The sequence below is a fragment of the Kogia breviceps genome, chromosome 3 (genome assembly GCF_026419965.1).
Source record: "Kogia breviceps isolate mKogBre1 chromosome 3, mKogBre1 haplotype 1, whole genome shotgun sequence".
In the NCBI taxonomy this organism is placed as follows: Eukaryota; Metazoa; Chordata; class Mammalia; order Artiodactyla; family Physeteridae; genus Kogia; species Kogia breviceps.
This window is the reverse complement of record NC_081312.1, coordinates 40,526,647-40,540,285: the sequence shown is the minus strand read 5'-3', so window position 1 is coordinate 40,540,285 and position 13,639 is coordinate 40,526,647. Positions and strand designations below refer to the sequence as shown.

At 38.4% G+C, this 13,639-nt stretch overlaps 1 protein-coding gene across 2 annotated transcripts in view; it reads left to right on the top strand.

Moving 5' to 3' along the window:
- Positions 1 to 13,639, top strand: part of SLC38A6 (solute carrier family 38 member 6) — a 146,946-nt gene that overhangs the window by 901 nt on the left and 132,406 nt on the right. For both annotated transcript variants that reach the window (XM_067028383.1, XM_059059668.2), the window contains exons 2-3: positions 441 to 571; positions 2,353 to 2,426. In XM_067028383.1, the coding sequence (XP_066884484.1) occupies positions 441 to 571; positions 2,353 to 2,426 (205 nt within the window). The remainder of the gene's footprint in view (positions 1 to 440; positions 572 to 2,352; positions 2,427 to 13,639) is intronic.

Here is a 13,639-nt window from a genome sequence, read left to right as displayed (position 1 = left end):
ACTTAATTCATTGAGTGTATAAATAGAGATTAGTTTTGCAGTCCTAGTAATTGGGGAGCAACAGTTGTCTACAGCAGCTCCAAGCTGACTCAGTGATTCAGTAATCACGTGAGCTTGAGGCCATCTGCCTGCTCTCTGTCCCCACCCCGTCTTACCCTATCTTCATCTTTTGCAGTCACAAGGTTGGTTAGTCATGGCTCTTCCTGAAGCTTACCGGGTCTCTGTGCAGGTGGCAATGATTTTCCCAGGAAACTAGGTTCCTGGAGCTGCACTAGTGAGTGGTGAGAAGGGAAGGAAAGGAAACCAGTGCTGGTTGAGCAGCTAGTATGTCACATGATACCTATGGTTTGTAAGAGACTTTCTCCATAACCTGTCAGTCATTCCTGAAGGAAATTTGAACTTAACCATTTAAATACTTTATTAAATTTGTGTGCTTACAGGAACTTCACAGACAGGGACCCCCAGGTGTTTCATTTGGTTTCTCAGTGTTTAATTTGATGAATGCCATCATGGGAAGTGGCATCCTTGGCTTAGCTTATGTTATGGCTCATACTGGTATCCTTGGATTTAGGTGAGTTTTTTTCTTATTTTACTTTTTTTTTTCATTTTTATAGTACATTGAGAAGCAAAGAGGTAGGCGGCAGAAGCTGGCATTATACAATTTCTAGTTATTTCTGGGGTTTTAGCATTTTGCTTTTACTCTTGTATTGTTGCTAGTCTGTAGCTTGGAGGGACGCTACATAATTTGTATTTTTCATCCAAAGTGTGGCTAATTTTAAAAAATGGAAACTTGATCCACACTTGTTTATAACCTTAAGAAGTGGCTTGTTTGTTGTGTCAAGTTGGCCAAAGTAAATCAAAGTTTATCAGCCATGCAGACTACTTACAAATAGCGATTTTGTGAGTGTAAGTAAAGCACATGATTCTTTATTTCTCTCCATCTCCTTCTCTCTTTCTACTGTTAAGTAGTCTTGTTTCATTTTCTGAGGCTAGACATGTATTCTGTGCTTATTCCTTCTCATCTTTTGAGACTCAGCTCATATGCCAGTTTGCCCAAGATAGAAGACATTCCTGTCTTTTCTGTGCTTCCATAGTACTTTGTATATTTATTCTTTTGTTATAATGATTTGTTTGCAAGTGAGTTTCCTCACTAAACCCTGAAATCCTTAAGGACTAGACCTTATCCTTAGCATCTAGCACCATGCTTAATAGAATGAATGAACAAGTTTGTTTTGTCAGTAGAAGCAGACCTATTTTTCTAGGAAATTTAAAATACATAGTCCCAAAAAAATAAAATAAAATACATAGTCTCAATTAGGTTCATTTTTGCTTTTATTGTGAAATTCTTGGTTAGCAAACCAACTTGCTTTTATTATGGGATGTATTCACGGACTTCCATAGTTTTAAAATTTCAAAGCTATGTGTGACATCTTAGGCAAGACATAATCATGGGACTTATTTCTTAGTTCCCTTTGAAAAATCACATTTTATACTCCAGCGTCTTACACGCAGATGTATACCACTGAATGGGTGCTTGCTGAATCATATCACAGTTTCCATTTGGTGATGCCAGCTGTTACTTTGTGAGGTCTCTGACATCAGTTGAGAAGTGTACTTTCAGCTCTCAGTTTTGCTACTTATTAACAAGTATTAAGTGGACTACAAAGATAGAATTTCTTCAACTTCAGAGCACTCCACTGGGGACAGCTCTCTAGAAGTTTGGCCTGCAGTACCTTCCTGAGAATAAGTAGGGGATTATGCATGCTGTTTCTTTTCATACTTTTGGCGAGAGGACCCCAATTATTACATTGCACATTTTTCAAATTGTGTCATTAGAAGTGTGTTAACTGTATGTTTTTGGTTTGGTTTGGTGAGTGTGTGTTTAATAGATGCTAGGAAATGCAGTGTTAATTCAAAATTATAGGGAGGTACACATCTTTGGAAGGGGAGGGATAGAGAAAAGAAAAAAGAAGACAATGAGATTTCACAACTGAAACTTCTCTCTAGACTTAACAATAGGAAAAAATAGTCGTAGAAGGGATGTATTACAAGATAACTGAATGGCTAAACCAGCAGTCAGCAGACAAGAGCGCTATAGAAGGAAATTCTTTTGTCGTTTTAAATAAACTTTGGTTTTTTTCTGAGTTTTATTTTAGAAGCAGTACATATTCGTTTAAATAAAATTTGGTAAATATAGAAAGTATCTTCTTACTTTCTTTAATGACCGTAATCCAGCTATTTAAACACAGTCCCTGTGAGCATTTGAATGTGAAAAAAAAATTGTTTTTTTAATGAGCTGCCATAAAAAAGAAATCTGGGGGGCATTTGACCATGTGCTGTTCTATATTTTAGTTTCTTGCTGCTGATAGTCGCTCTCCTGGCTTCTTACTCAGTTCATCTCCTGCTTAGTTTGTGTATTCAGACAGGTGAGTAAAATGTTATGCTGATTCATTTGATGAAGTAGCCCATTGTGATTATATCTGTGTACATTGGATTGGCTGTCTCAAATCTCAAATTTCCAGCGGACATACATTATTATTAGGTAGGATGGTTGAAATGGAGAATTTCAAAAGGTCAGGATATGTAGACCCAATCCTACAGGGGTATATCCAAGGACAGAATGGGAGGAGGAAACCAGCATTCTTCCCTGCCTTTCTCCACAACACATGATGGTTTTCTGGGTTAGAGTAGATGAGGGGAAGCACCTGAAAGGTGTTTAAAGTATCCAGACCTTGTGTTATGGGGAAGCAGTAGACAGGTGTTCATGCTGGTCATCTTTCTCGTAGGGTAATCATCTCCTCGAGAACACCTTCCCAGATCTGCTACTGCCTTCTCTGCCCCCCTCATATGTGTATGAGTTTTTTCCATTTGAAACTTTATTATGCAGTTCAGTCATGTATTGAATAAGTTCTTTTAAGTTGCAATAAATAAAAGTGTATGAATTACGGAACTGCTTTCATAAGGTTTTTCTTTTGGCATTAACAAATACTCTATGTCCATCAGTCCTGGTCTTTTGATCTGTCTAATCTCATCTTTTAAAAAAAAAAAATATTTATTTATTTATTTTCCAGGTCTTAGTTGCGGCACACAGGATCTTCAATCTTTGTTGTGGCATGCGGGATCTTTTAGTTGCAGCATGTAGGAACTTTTAGTTGTGGCATGCAGGATTTTTAGTCGTGGCATGTGGGATCTAGTTCCCTGAGTAGGGATCGAACCCAGGCCCCCTGCACTGGGAGTGCGAAGTCTCAGCTACTGGACCACCAGGGAAGTCCCTAGTCTTGTCTATTTTTGGATTAGGTCTGTTTTGACTCCAGAATCATGAGTTTAATTCTTATGTGGGTGGGTTTACTTTGCCGTGTATGAACTTTGTTTTCAGACTTTAAGAAACAGAATAGATACATAAAATAGATAAAAATAGGATTATTCTGGATGAAACAGGTGAGGGAAGCTCACAGGTATTTCTTGAGTATTTTGTCTTCAGAACATAGTTCTAAATCCACAGGTCTAGTCTGTTTAATCTGTCTACGCATCAGACACACCTGCAGATCATTCTGTAAACAGGTTTCTAAGCCTCAGGGATTCTAATTCCAAGAATCTGAGGTGGGATTCAGGAATATATTTTTAAAAGTCCCCCAAGGGGGCTTCCCTGGTGGCGCAGTGGTTGAGAGTCCGCCTGCCGATGCAGGGGACACGGGTTCGTGCCCCGGTCCGGGAGGATCCCACGTGCCGCGGAGCGGCTGGGCCCGTGGGCCATGGCCGCTGGGCTTGCGCGTCCGGAGCCTGCGCTCCGCAATGGGAGAGGCCGCAGCAGTGGGAGGCCCGCGTACCACAAAAAAAAAAAAAAAAAAAAAAGTCCTCCAAGGGATTCTTATGCAAAACTGATTTAGCATCCATAGTTCATAGCTGTAACTTGTGCCAATGCTTTTGGCCATCCAACCCACAAATATATTCCTCTGCTTTCAAGGGGCTTGGGTGAATGTGCGGACAGATAAAAATACTAGGAAACAATGCAATGATATTAATCTCAAAGTAACAAATTGTTCATAACAACATCCCAAATTCAGGAATAAGATCATTAAATGAGTATATTTGTAAATCCTGCTGAAACTTGACTGGAATTTTAATGACATGTTTTGAAATTTTGCTTCTTTGTGTAAAAATATTATTTTTACTTAATTGTGATCATTTAACATCTTCATATGTTATTTTATCATGGATTCTACTAAAAGATTAATACATTAGTCAACTACATGGCAATTATGTCTTCATTAACTAAAGTGTTTTGCTTTATTAATTTAAATTATTTGGAAGTAATATTCAATTTATGAAGATTTCCAAATCTAATTTTTTTGCTTTCCTTCAGTTTATCTGTATTTAACTTTGAAATTCTGACACTCTCTGTTGTTCTTGTCTGTAACTTTGGGCATATAAGTGAAAAGCTCTGTTTCTCTTTCTTTTTTCTTTTTCTTTGATTTTTGTAGCTTATTTGGTCCATGAGCTAACTTCTTCATGGTTCTTCATATACACTGATGCACCTGCCTTCTGTTGATTGAATTTCCTTCAGTGATTGTAAAATTCTCTGTGGAGGTAGGCTTTAACAAATTTTTTATATTTAAAAAAAAATATATATATATATTCATTCTAGAGAATAATGTGTAGCTAATATTTTCTCCCCAGTTTATTGGACTGTCATAAAGGAGTATTATGCTCAGATTGAATTCATTGGTTGGAGAAAGGGCTATCATAAGTCTTTACAGATTAACTTCTTCATTTATTTGCCTGGAGTGCAAGATAATTTTTTATCTTTATGAAAGTAAAGCATTTCTTCACACAAAATTCTGCCGTTTTTGATTTTATGTAGGATTTGGGATCTATCTGGACTTTTCTTGGGAGCTGAGGCGGCGTGTAAGGTACCTTAATCTCTCTAGCCTTAGTTTTCCAACTCTAAAATGGTAGTGATAATATTTTTCTCTTGGGATTGTTGTGAGAATGAAATATAATAATGTATATAAAATGTCAGGTCCTTGGTAAATGCTAGCTATTTTTATTATGAGTTCTCATTGGGCCAGAACCCATAAAGATTGCAAAGTCTTGTACATATTGCTGTCTCAGAAACAGTTGGCTTGTTGTGATTCTTTGGGGAAATTTTTGTGCTCTGGGAATAAATGAGGAGCTCCCGTCCTCTGGCCTCCACATCAGTGTCAGCAGAAGGGAATCAGAGTCTTAGAACTCAGCCTGCATCTGGTCAGGTCCCTACTTCCTAGTCCTTGATCCCCACCACTCACTGCATTGTCGTCATTATTTGCCTTGAGATCATTTGGATTAATGACATTATACCACTTATCTCAATGTATGTCAGTCACTTCAAGAATCCTATGTTATCCTTCATTTCCCAGACTCACTCCATATGGTTCTGTTATCCATTTTCTTTTCTTTTCTTTTAAATTTTATTGAAGTATAGTTGATTTACAATGTTGTGTTAACTTCTGCTGTACAGCTAAGTGATTCAGTTATCCATCTATATATTCTTTTCCATTATGGTTAATCACAGGGTATTGAATCTGGTTCCCTATGCTATGTAGTAGGACCTTGTTGTTTGTCATCTATTTTCTGACTTCGTCTCCCCCTTTTCCCCAACTCCTGAAACCCTTCCAGTGTGCCCTCTAGAACGCATGGTCAGTCATCAGTAAAACCCTGTGTCCTCAACTCTTTTCTGAACATTTCCTTAACTTTCTTACTCTAAGAGAACCTAAGACTTCTCTGAGGACACTGCTTTCCCTGTAGTCCTCTCAAGTGGCCACTCCTTTCTCTTCCATGTCCCTCATACTTGTCTAAAGATGGGATAGGTGTCCTAATCACACCTCATTTCCACTTTTCAACCACCTCCTTCTCCCTAAACCCCCAGCTTTTGAATCTCATAACTCTATGCTACCCACTTCCCCCTTTATGGTTAACATCTATAGACTCCTCAGCCACTTTCTATCATTTTATGAATATATTAGCTTCTGCTTTCCTTTGTTTCTTCAGTTTTACCCCTGTCGTAATTCTGGATGATTTCAATATCCATGTAGATAATTCTTCTAATACTTTCATTTCCTTAACCTCTTCTCTTCTAATGATCATACTCGTGGCCTGCCTCAGCTACTTATTTCCATGGTCATACCATTGATCTTGTCATTACCAAAGTTGCATCCCTTCCAAAAATCTCATTTTCAAGAATCTAACCCTCCAAAAACCACCATCTTTTAAATTTTTTTAAAACTAATTCCCTCAAGTACTCCAACTCTGGCAATTCTTCACCTCTGCCAGGACTTGAGTTCATTGATCTACCACCTTCGCACTCTCCTTCACTCTTGTCCATATTTCCCCTCTTTATCCAGTTGAAGTTTCCTGGTATATTATTAGAATCACTCCCTTGCTACTCCCTTTCATCATGCTACTCCCCTGGCAAAACTCCAACCATGATTAAATGTAACTCTGCCTACTTCACACAAGCACCTGTACAGTTGAATATTCCTGAAGAAGACACAACCAGGCAGATTAATAGCGCTATAATTCAATGTCTAGAGGATCATTGATGCTATCACCTAACCTTTATTAACTTCTTTAGTTCATTCACTTGCTTACTCTGCTATCTAGGAGATGACTTTTTCTTCTTTCTCTCAAACCTTCAACACATTCTCCTTGATTTCATTCTTAGCTGATATTCTCACTTTCTATTTCACTGAGAAAATAGAAGCAATCATAAAATAATTTTATAAGCTCTTGCTACCACTTCTACCTACCCATCTTCATCTGTGCTATATATTCTGTTACTTTGGATGAACTCTTTATGTTCCTATCTGAGGCCAATCCCTCCACTTATGCTATGACTCCATCTGCTCTCACCTACATTACTCCAGCCTCTTTCTTCCCTCTCTTCTTTTTCATCATCTTTGTTCCTTTCTGTTTTCTTCTTATCAGTTTACAAATATTCTATAATTTCTTCCATTTAAAAAATGACTCCACATTCATTCAGTATGCTCTATGCCTTCATGGTGAAACTCCTCAAAATAGTTGTCTATACCAGAAATTTCCCCTTCCTCCTATTCTCTCTTGAACACTCTTCATTCAGGCTTTCCCCATTATTCCACAGAAATTATTGTACCAGCAACTGACACATTGCTAAATCCAGTAGTCAGTTCTGTCTTCATCTTAGTTGACTAGTCAGCAGCATTTGACACAGTTGATCACACCTTCCTCTGTATAACAGTATTCATACTCTCCTGGTTTTCTTCCTGTTTCACAGAATACTCCTTCTCTTTTCTTCTGCTGAATCCTTTTCATCGCCCCATCTTCTAAACATTGGAATACCCTGGCAGTGTTCCTCCCATCTCTTTTCTTTTACACTTTTGGGCTCATTACAGCCCTAAAATTTATACCCCTAGCCTGCATCTCTTCCCCTGAATTTCAGTCTCAAATCCAACTTCCTCCATGATACTTCCATTTGGATATCTAATATATTAATCTCAAATTTACCAAACTCTCCATTTTTGCACTGCCAATCTACATCTTCCAGTCTTTTCTCATCTAATTAAACAATAAGTCTTCCTTCTAGTTGCTCAGAACAAAGATCTTAGAGTTATTTTGGACACTTTTTCTCTTATTCCAAACGCAAGTTCCAAATGTGAGAAAGTATCTGTTCTGTAATTTTGAAAGTAACATGTTAACAAAACAATTGTGAAGACCATGGTGAAAAGGTATAGAGTCTACCCCTCGATCCAACATTTGTACTACTTGGTGTTTACCTAAATGAATTGAAAATTTATGTCGACACAAAAACCTGCACATGGATATTTATAGCAGCTTTATTCGTAATTGCCAGAACTTAGAAGCAACTAAGGTGCTCTTCAGTAGATGAATGGATAAACTGTGGTCCATCCAGATAATAGAATATAATTCAGCACTAAAGAGAAATGAGCTATCAAGCCATGAAAAGACATGGAGGAACCTTATAAATGCATATTGCTAAGTGAAAGAAGCCAATCTAAAAATGCTACATTCTGTATGAGTCCAACTATGTGACATTCTGAAAAAGACAAAACTATGGAGACAGTGAGAAATCAGTAGTTTCCAGGGTTTAGGGAGGAAGGAGGAATGAAGAGGTGGAGCACAGATGATTTTTAGGGCAGTGAAACTATTCTGTATGATACTATACTGGTCAAAACCCAGAGTGTGCAACACCAAGGGTGAACTCTAAACATGGACTTATGGCAATAACGATGCGTCAGCGTAGATTCATTGATGTGACAGACGTACCATTCTGGTGAGGGATGTTGATGGGGGCGAGGCTGTGCATGTGTGGGGTTAGAGGGAATGTGGGAACTGTCTGTACTTTCTGCTCAATTTTGTTGTGAACCTAAAACTGCTCTAAAAATGCAGTCTGTTTAAAAAAAAAAAGGAAAGAAACAAACTCGGAGGAAAAGAGGAAACAGATAATGCAGAGACCAGATGAAAACATTAAAAAAATACTATATTTAATAGCTTCAGAGAACTAAAAGAAGATATTGCATTGTTGAAGCAAGAACAAGAAATTATTACAAGGGAATAGTTAGAGAATACAAGAGTCCTAGATATAAAAAAGGAAATTTAAAATTAATTTAGTAGCTGGGCTGAAAGAGTTAAGGACATTTGCTGGGCGGGGGGAAAGACAAGGAGCTTGAAAATGGGAGAGAAAATATAAGCGAATGAGAGGATCAGTCCAGGAGGTTCAACATGCAAATAATAGGAATTCCACAAAAAGAGAACAGAAAAAATTAGATGGTAGAAAATTATCAACAAAATAATGCAAGCAGTTTTTGTAACTGAAAGAAATTAGTTTCCAGATTGAAAGAATTTTTCCTGGTAAGCAATATAATGATTATAAAAGAAGTCATATCAAGTGCATCCTTGAAAAATGGTATAGATGATCTTATTTGCAAAGCAGAAATAGAGGCACAGACGTAGATAACAAATGTATGGATACCAAGGTGGGGGAGGAATTGGAAGATTGGGATTGACACAGATACACTACTGATGCTATGTATAAAGTAGACAACTAATGAGAACATCCTATATAGCACAGGGAACTCTACTTAATGCACTGTGGTGACCTAAATGGGAAGGAAATCCAAAAAAGAGGGGATATATGTATATGTATAGCTGATTCATTTTGCTGTACAGTAGAGACTAACACAACATTGTAAAGCAACTGTACTCCAATAAAAATTAATTTTTTAAAAAGGGCATAATTGTGAAAAATCAGAAATACAGTTATAAAGAAGCTATCCTAAAAGCTTCAGAGAGGAGAAACAAACAAACCAAGATTCTTATACAAAGAATCAAAAACTATATAGGCAAAAGACTTCCCAGGAAGTACTACAAATAAGACTATAAAGCAATGCCTTCAGAATTTTGGGGGGAAATGATTTCAGTATAGAATTCTATACACAGCCAAACTATCATTTAAGTGTGCAGGAAGAATAATGACTTTTTCATACATGTAAGGACTCAACAAATTATCTCCCATGCACTCTTACTTAATGGGCAATTCAGGATGCCATTTACCAAAGTTAAAGAGTACCAGAAAAATAGGGACTCTAGCACAGGGGAGAAGTAGAGGGAATTCCCAGGACAACAACCAAGTAGCAGATCTAAGAGCCACCTCCATATTAGAGTAGTTCTTTTCACAAAGGCACAGTCATCTCTCCAGGCCATGCTTGCCTTCAGGATGTGTTCATGCTTGTGTTCAGGATGGAAACTCTTTTCTTTCTCTTCTTCTTGAAGGGAGTGCCTTTCTCATTTGTCTGTCTAGCTCTAATTTGCACTAACAGTACCTGGGTAGGTTAGTAGTTGAGCCTGGCTGTTACAGAAGTCTAAGAATCCAATAGTGGGAGAAACAAGGTATTAACAGGAGAGTAAAAGAAAAAAACAGGTTAAGGAACGTGGGGAAGTTAGACTGAATGTAGAGAAGGGGATGTCTGAGGATATCTCCCAGATTTCTAGTGTAGGCCACTGGATTAATGATAGTGTCATTAATGGACATAAGAACACAGCAGATGTTAGTTCAAAATAAAAATGAGTTCAGTTTTGGATATGTGGACTTTGAAGTAAAACTAGATGGACAGGTCTTAGAACTGAAGCCCAGGATAGAGTTCATTCATTCATTCTGTACTCATTATCTATTAGGATTACAGAAGTAAATAGGACTCACTTCCTTCCTTAAAAAAGCTCATAATGTAGAAGGGGAGACTAACACATAAGCAAATAATTCATAATGTAGTATGGTAATTTAAATATGTGCAAGGTATAGTGATAGCTCAGAGGAGGGAATGTTTTGCCTTGTCTGGGTGCAGGTGGGGAGCGTGAGGTTCAGTAAATATTCCTGGAGGAATGAACTAAAAAGCAATTTGACTAGCAGACAAGGCAAGAGAGAATATTCCAGCATATACAAAGGTACATACTGAACATTTTACTCAGGTACCAAAAATAGTTTACTATTATTTATGCATAAGGTACAAAGAAGAAAGTGAAACTGAGGAGATAGACAAGTGTCAGATCCTAAGGAACTTGGAGTTTTTGCTGAGGCAGTGAGAAGCCACTGAAGTGGTTTAAAAAGGGTCAAGGTGGGGCTTCCCTGGTGGCGCAGTGGTTGAGAATCCGCCTGCCGATGCAGGAGACACGGGTTCGTGCCCTGGTCCGGGAAGATCCCACATGCCACGGAGCAACTAAGCCTGTGAGCCATGGCCGCTAGGCCTGCGCGTCCGGAGCCTGTGCTCCGCAACGGGAGAGGCCACAACAGTGAGAGGCCCGCATACCGCAAAAAAAAAAAAAAAAAAAAAAAAAAAAGGGTCAAGGTGGATACTGAGATTCACCAATTGTTTCTTCCAAAGAGAATTCTGGTCCTTCCTAGAGCCCACTGAGAGAGAGAACATAGTCCCCTATCTTCCTCTTCCTAAAGTAAGGTGATAATTCTTTTATGAGGATTTTAATTGTTAGCAATGATGAGGAAATAAATAAGGAGTAAAATGGCCCCTTGTTCTCCCCAATTTTTTTTTTTTTTACTGAAACCCTTCAGAGCAGTGATTTGAAATACTATCCATCACAGCACCCTCCTCTTATTGAAAAAAAAAAATTCTACATGCTCATTTTACTATCTAAAATGAAATTCCTATAGCTATTATAACCTACCTGTGGTGGTCTAAATAACGGCCCCCTAAAACATATCCAAATTCTAATCCCTGTGAATGTTATCATTTATGTCAAAAAAGGACTTCGCAAGGGAGATTATTCTGGTGGACTCGGTGCAGTCACATGTATCACAGAGGGAGAACACAGACACAAGAGGAGAAGGTAATATGACCACAAAGGCAGAGATAGGAGTGATTTGGCCACAAATCAAGTCATGCCAGCTGTCACTGGAAGCTGGAAGAGGCAAGGAACAGATTTTCTCTAGCGCCTCTAGAGGGATTGTGGCCTTGCTAATACCTTGATACTGACCCAGTGAGACTGATTTTGGCCTTCTGACCTCCAGAACTGTGGGAAAATAAATTTCTGTTTGTTTTTTTAAAAATAAATTTATTTATTTATTTTTGGCTGTGTTGGGTCTTCGTTGCTGCGCAAGGGGTTTCTCTAGTTGCAGCAAGTGGGGGCTACTCTTCGTTGCGGTGCGTGGGCTTCTCATTGTGGTGGCTTCTCTTGTTGCAGAGCATGGGCTCTCGACATGTGGTCTTCAGTAGTTGTAGCATGACGGCTCAGTAGTTGTGGCTCGCGGGCTCTAGAGCGCAGGCTCAGTACGTGTGATGCATGGGCTTAGGTGCTCCACAGCATGTGGCATCTTCCTGGACCAGGGCTCGAACCCATGTCCCCTGCATTAGCAGGCAGATTCTTAACCACTGTGCCACCAGGGAGGTCCCTGAATTTCTGTTGTTTTAAGTCACCAAATTTGTCATACTTTGTTACAGTAGCCATAGGAAACTAATACAGTATTTATACATAATATAATGCCATGTAGCAAAGTAAAGGAGAAACAAAAACAAAATAAATGCTGTTGGTGATGTGATTTTCCTAAATGGTGAAATTTTTGGCAAATTTCCAAACAAAACCAAACATCCATTTACATGGTAATTGTACTCCTGGAAAATTTAGTGTGTATTGAAAGCATTAACCATTGTTTTCTCAGCATCTACCAAACTGTGCTTGACATACAGAGGATACTTAATAAAATCTGGATATGTGGGTGATGAATGGCTTAGAGCTACAGAGGGACTACTTTAAAAGTTCCAAAATTTTTACTATATGTAAAAATTACATATAGTCAAAAGTACCTTTGAAAATTTCTTGTATGGTCTATAAAATAGAGTATACAACATTTACATGACGTGTTGGACACCAATACACCATTTCTCAATAAAGTTGAGAGCCTTTTATTTTTCCCCAGCTTTGGTCTGGGCACTGTGTGAAGGATATGGATTGCTAAGGTCACAAGGAATCCCCTTCAGCACTGTGAGATGCTATCACTGTGAGAGCAAATGAGATTGAAACTGATTGAAAGACAGTAGATTCCTATTTCCCATCTCAAATTGTTTATTGTTTGGAGTGATAGCTGTCCAAACTATTTATAATTTCGTATCTTTTTCTTGTAATTAGTGAGCATAGTTCAATAATCTCACAATTAAGTGGGCTGTTTATGTGACTCCATCTTCATTGAATGGTGTTCTTGTCTCATCCTTTCTGCTAGTAAGTAGTTCTCATCTTGCCTTGATTCTTCTCCCCCAGGGGCATTTGGCAGTGTCTAAAGACATTTCTGGTTGTCACAGCTGAGAATTGTAGGGCAGGGTGAGGTGCTACTAGCATCTAGTGAGTAGAGGCCAGGGATGCTTCTAAACATCCTACAGTGCACGGGACAGCCCCCCATTGCAAACAGTTATCCAGACCAAAAATGTCAGTAGTGGCAGGATGAGAAACCCTAGGCTAGATTGTGTGCGTACCCTGCTCTTGTAGAGATTGTCCCTTCATATCGTTTGCCTTGGTGACAGAATGTTTCCTGTAGCAGAACTGAACTTTTTGTTTTGGGGCTGCAGGGAAGGATGGGTGTGAGTCTCTGCAGGGTTAAACATATTTTTAAATTAACCTCCTCTTTTAATTTTATCAAAGTAATAACAGTCACACACACATGCACATGTATGTACATGCGTATGTGTGTGTGCACTTGCACAGGAGGACTTGAAGCACTTCCCCGCTCATTCTTCCCCACATCTAGTTCCATTTCACAGGGTTAGCAACATTTAGAGTTTTCGTTTTGAATTCTTTCGGGGAGTTACCTTCCTAAGTCTAAATAATATTCTTCTACTGTTATTTATTGATTTAAATTTTATCTGTTGACACCTCATTATGAAAGGTGAAGATTTAGCTCAGGTGCACTAATTCTGCCCCTTCTAATTTTCATTAGTTTGTATTCAGTAATTCTTTCACTGATTATTTGTAACTGTAAACAATACATTTATTTATTTATTAAAATTTATATATTTATTTATTTATTTTTGGCTGTGTTGGGTCTTCGTTGCTGCATGCGGGCATTCTCTAGTTGCGGCGAGTGGGAGCTACACTTCGTTGCGGTGCG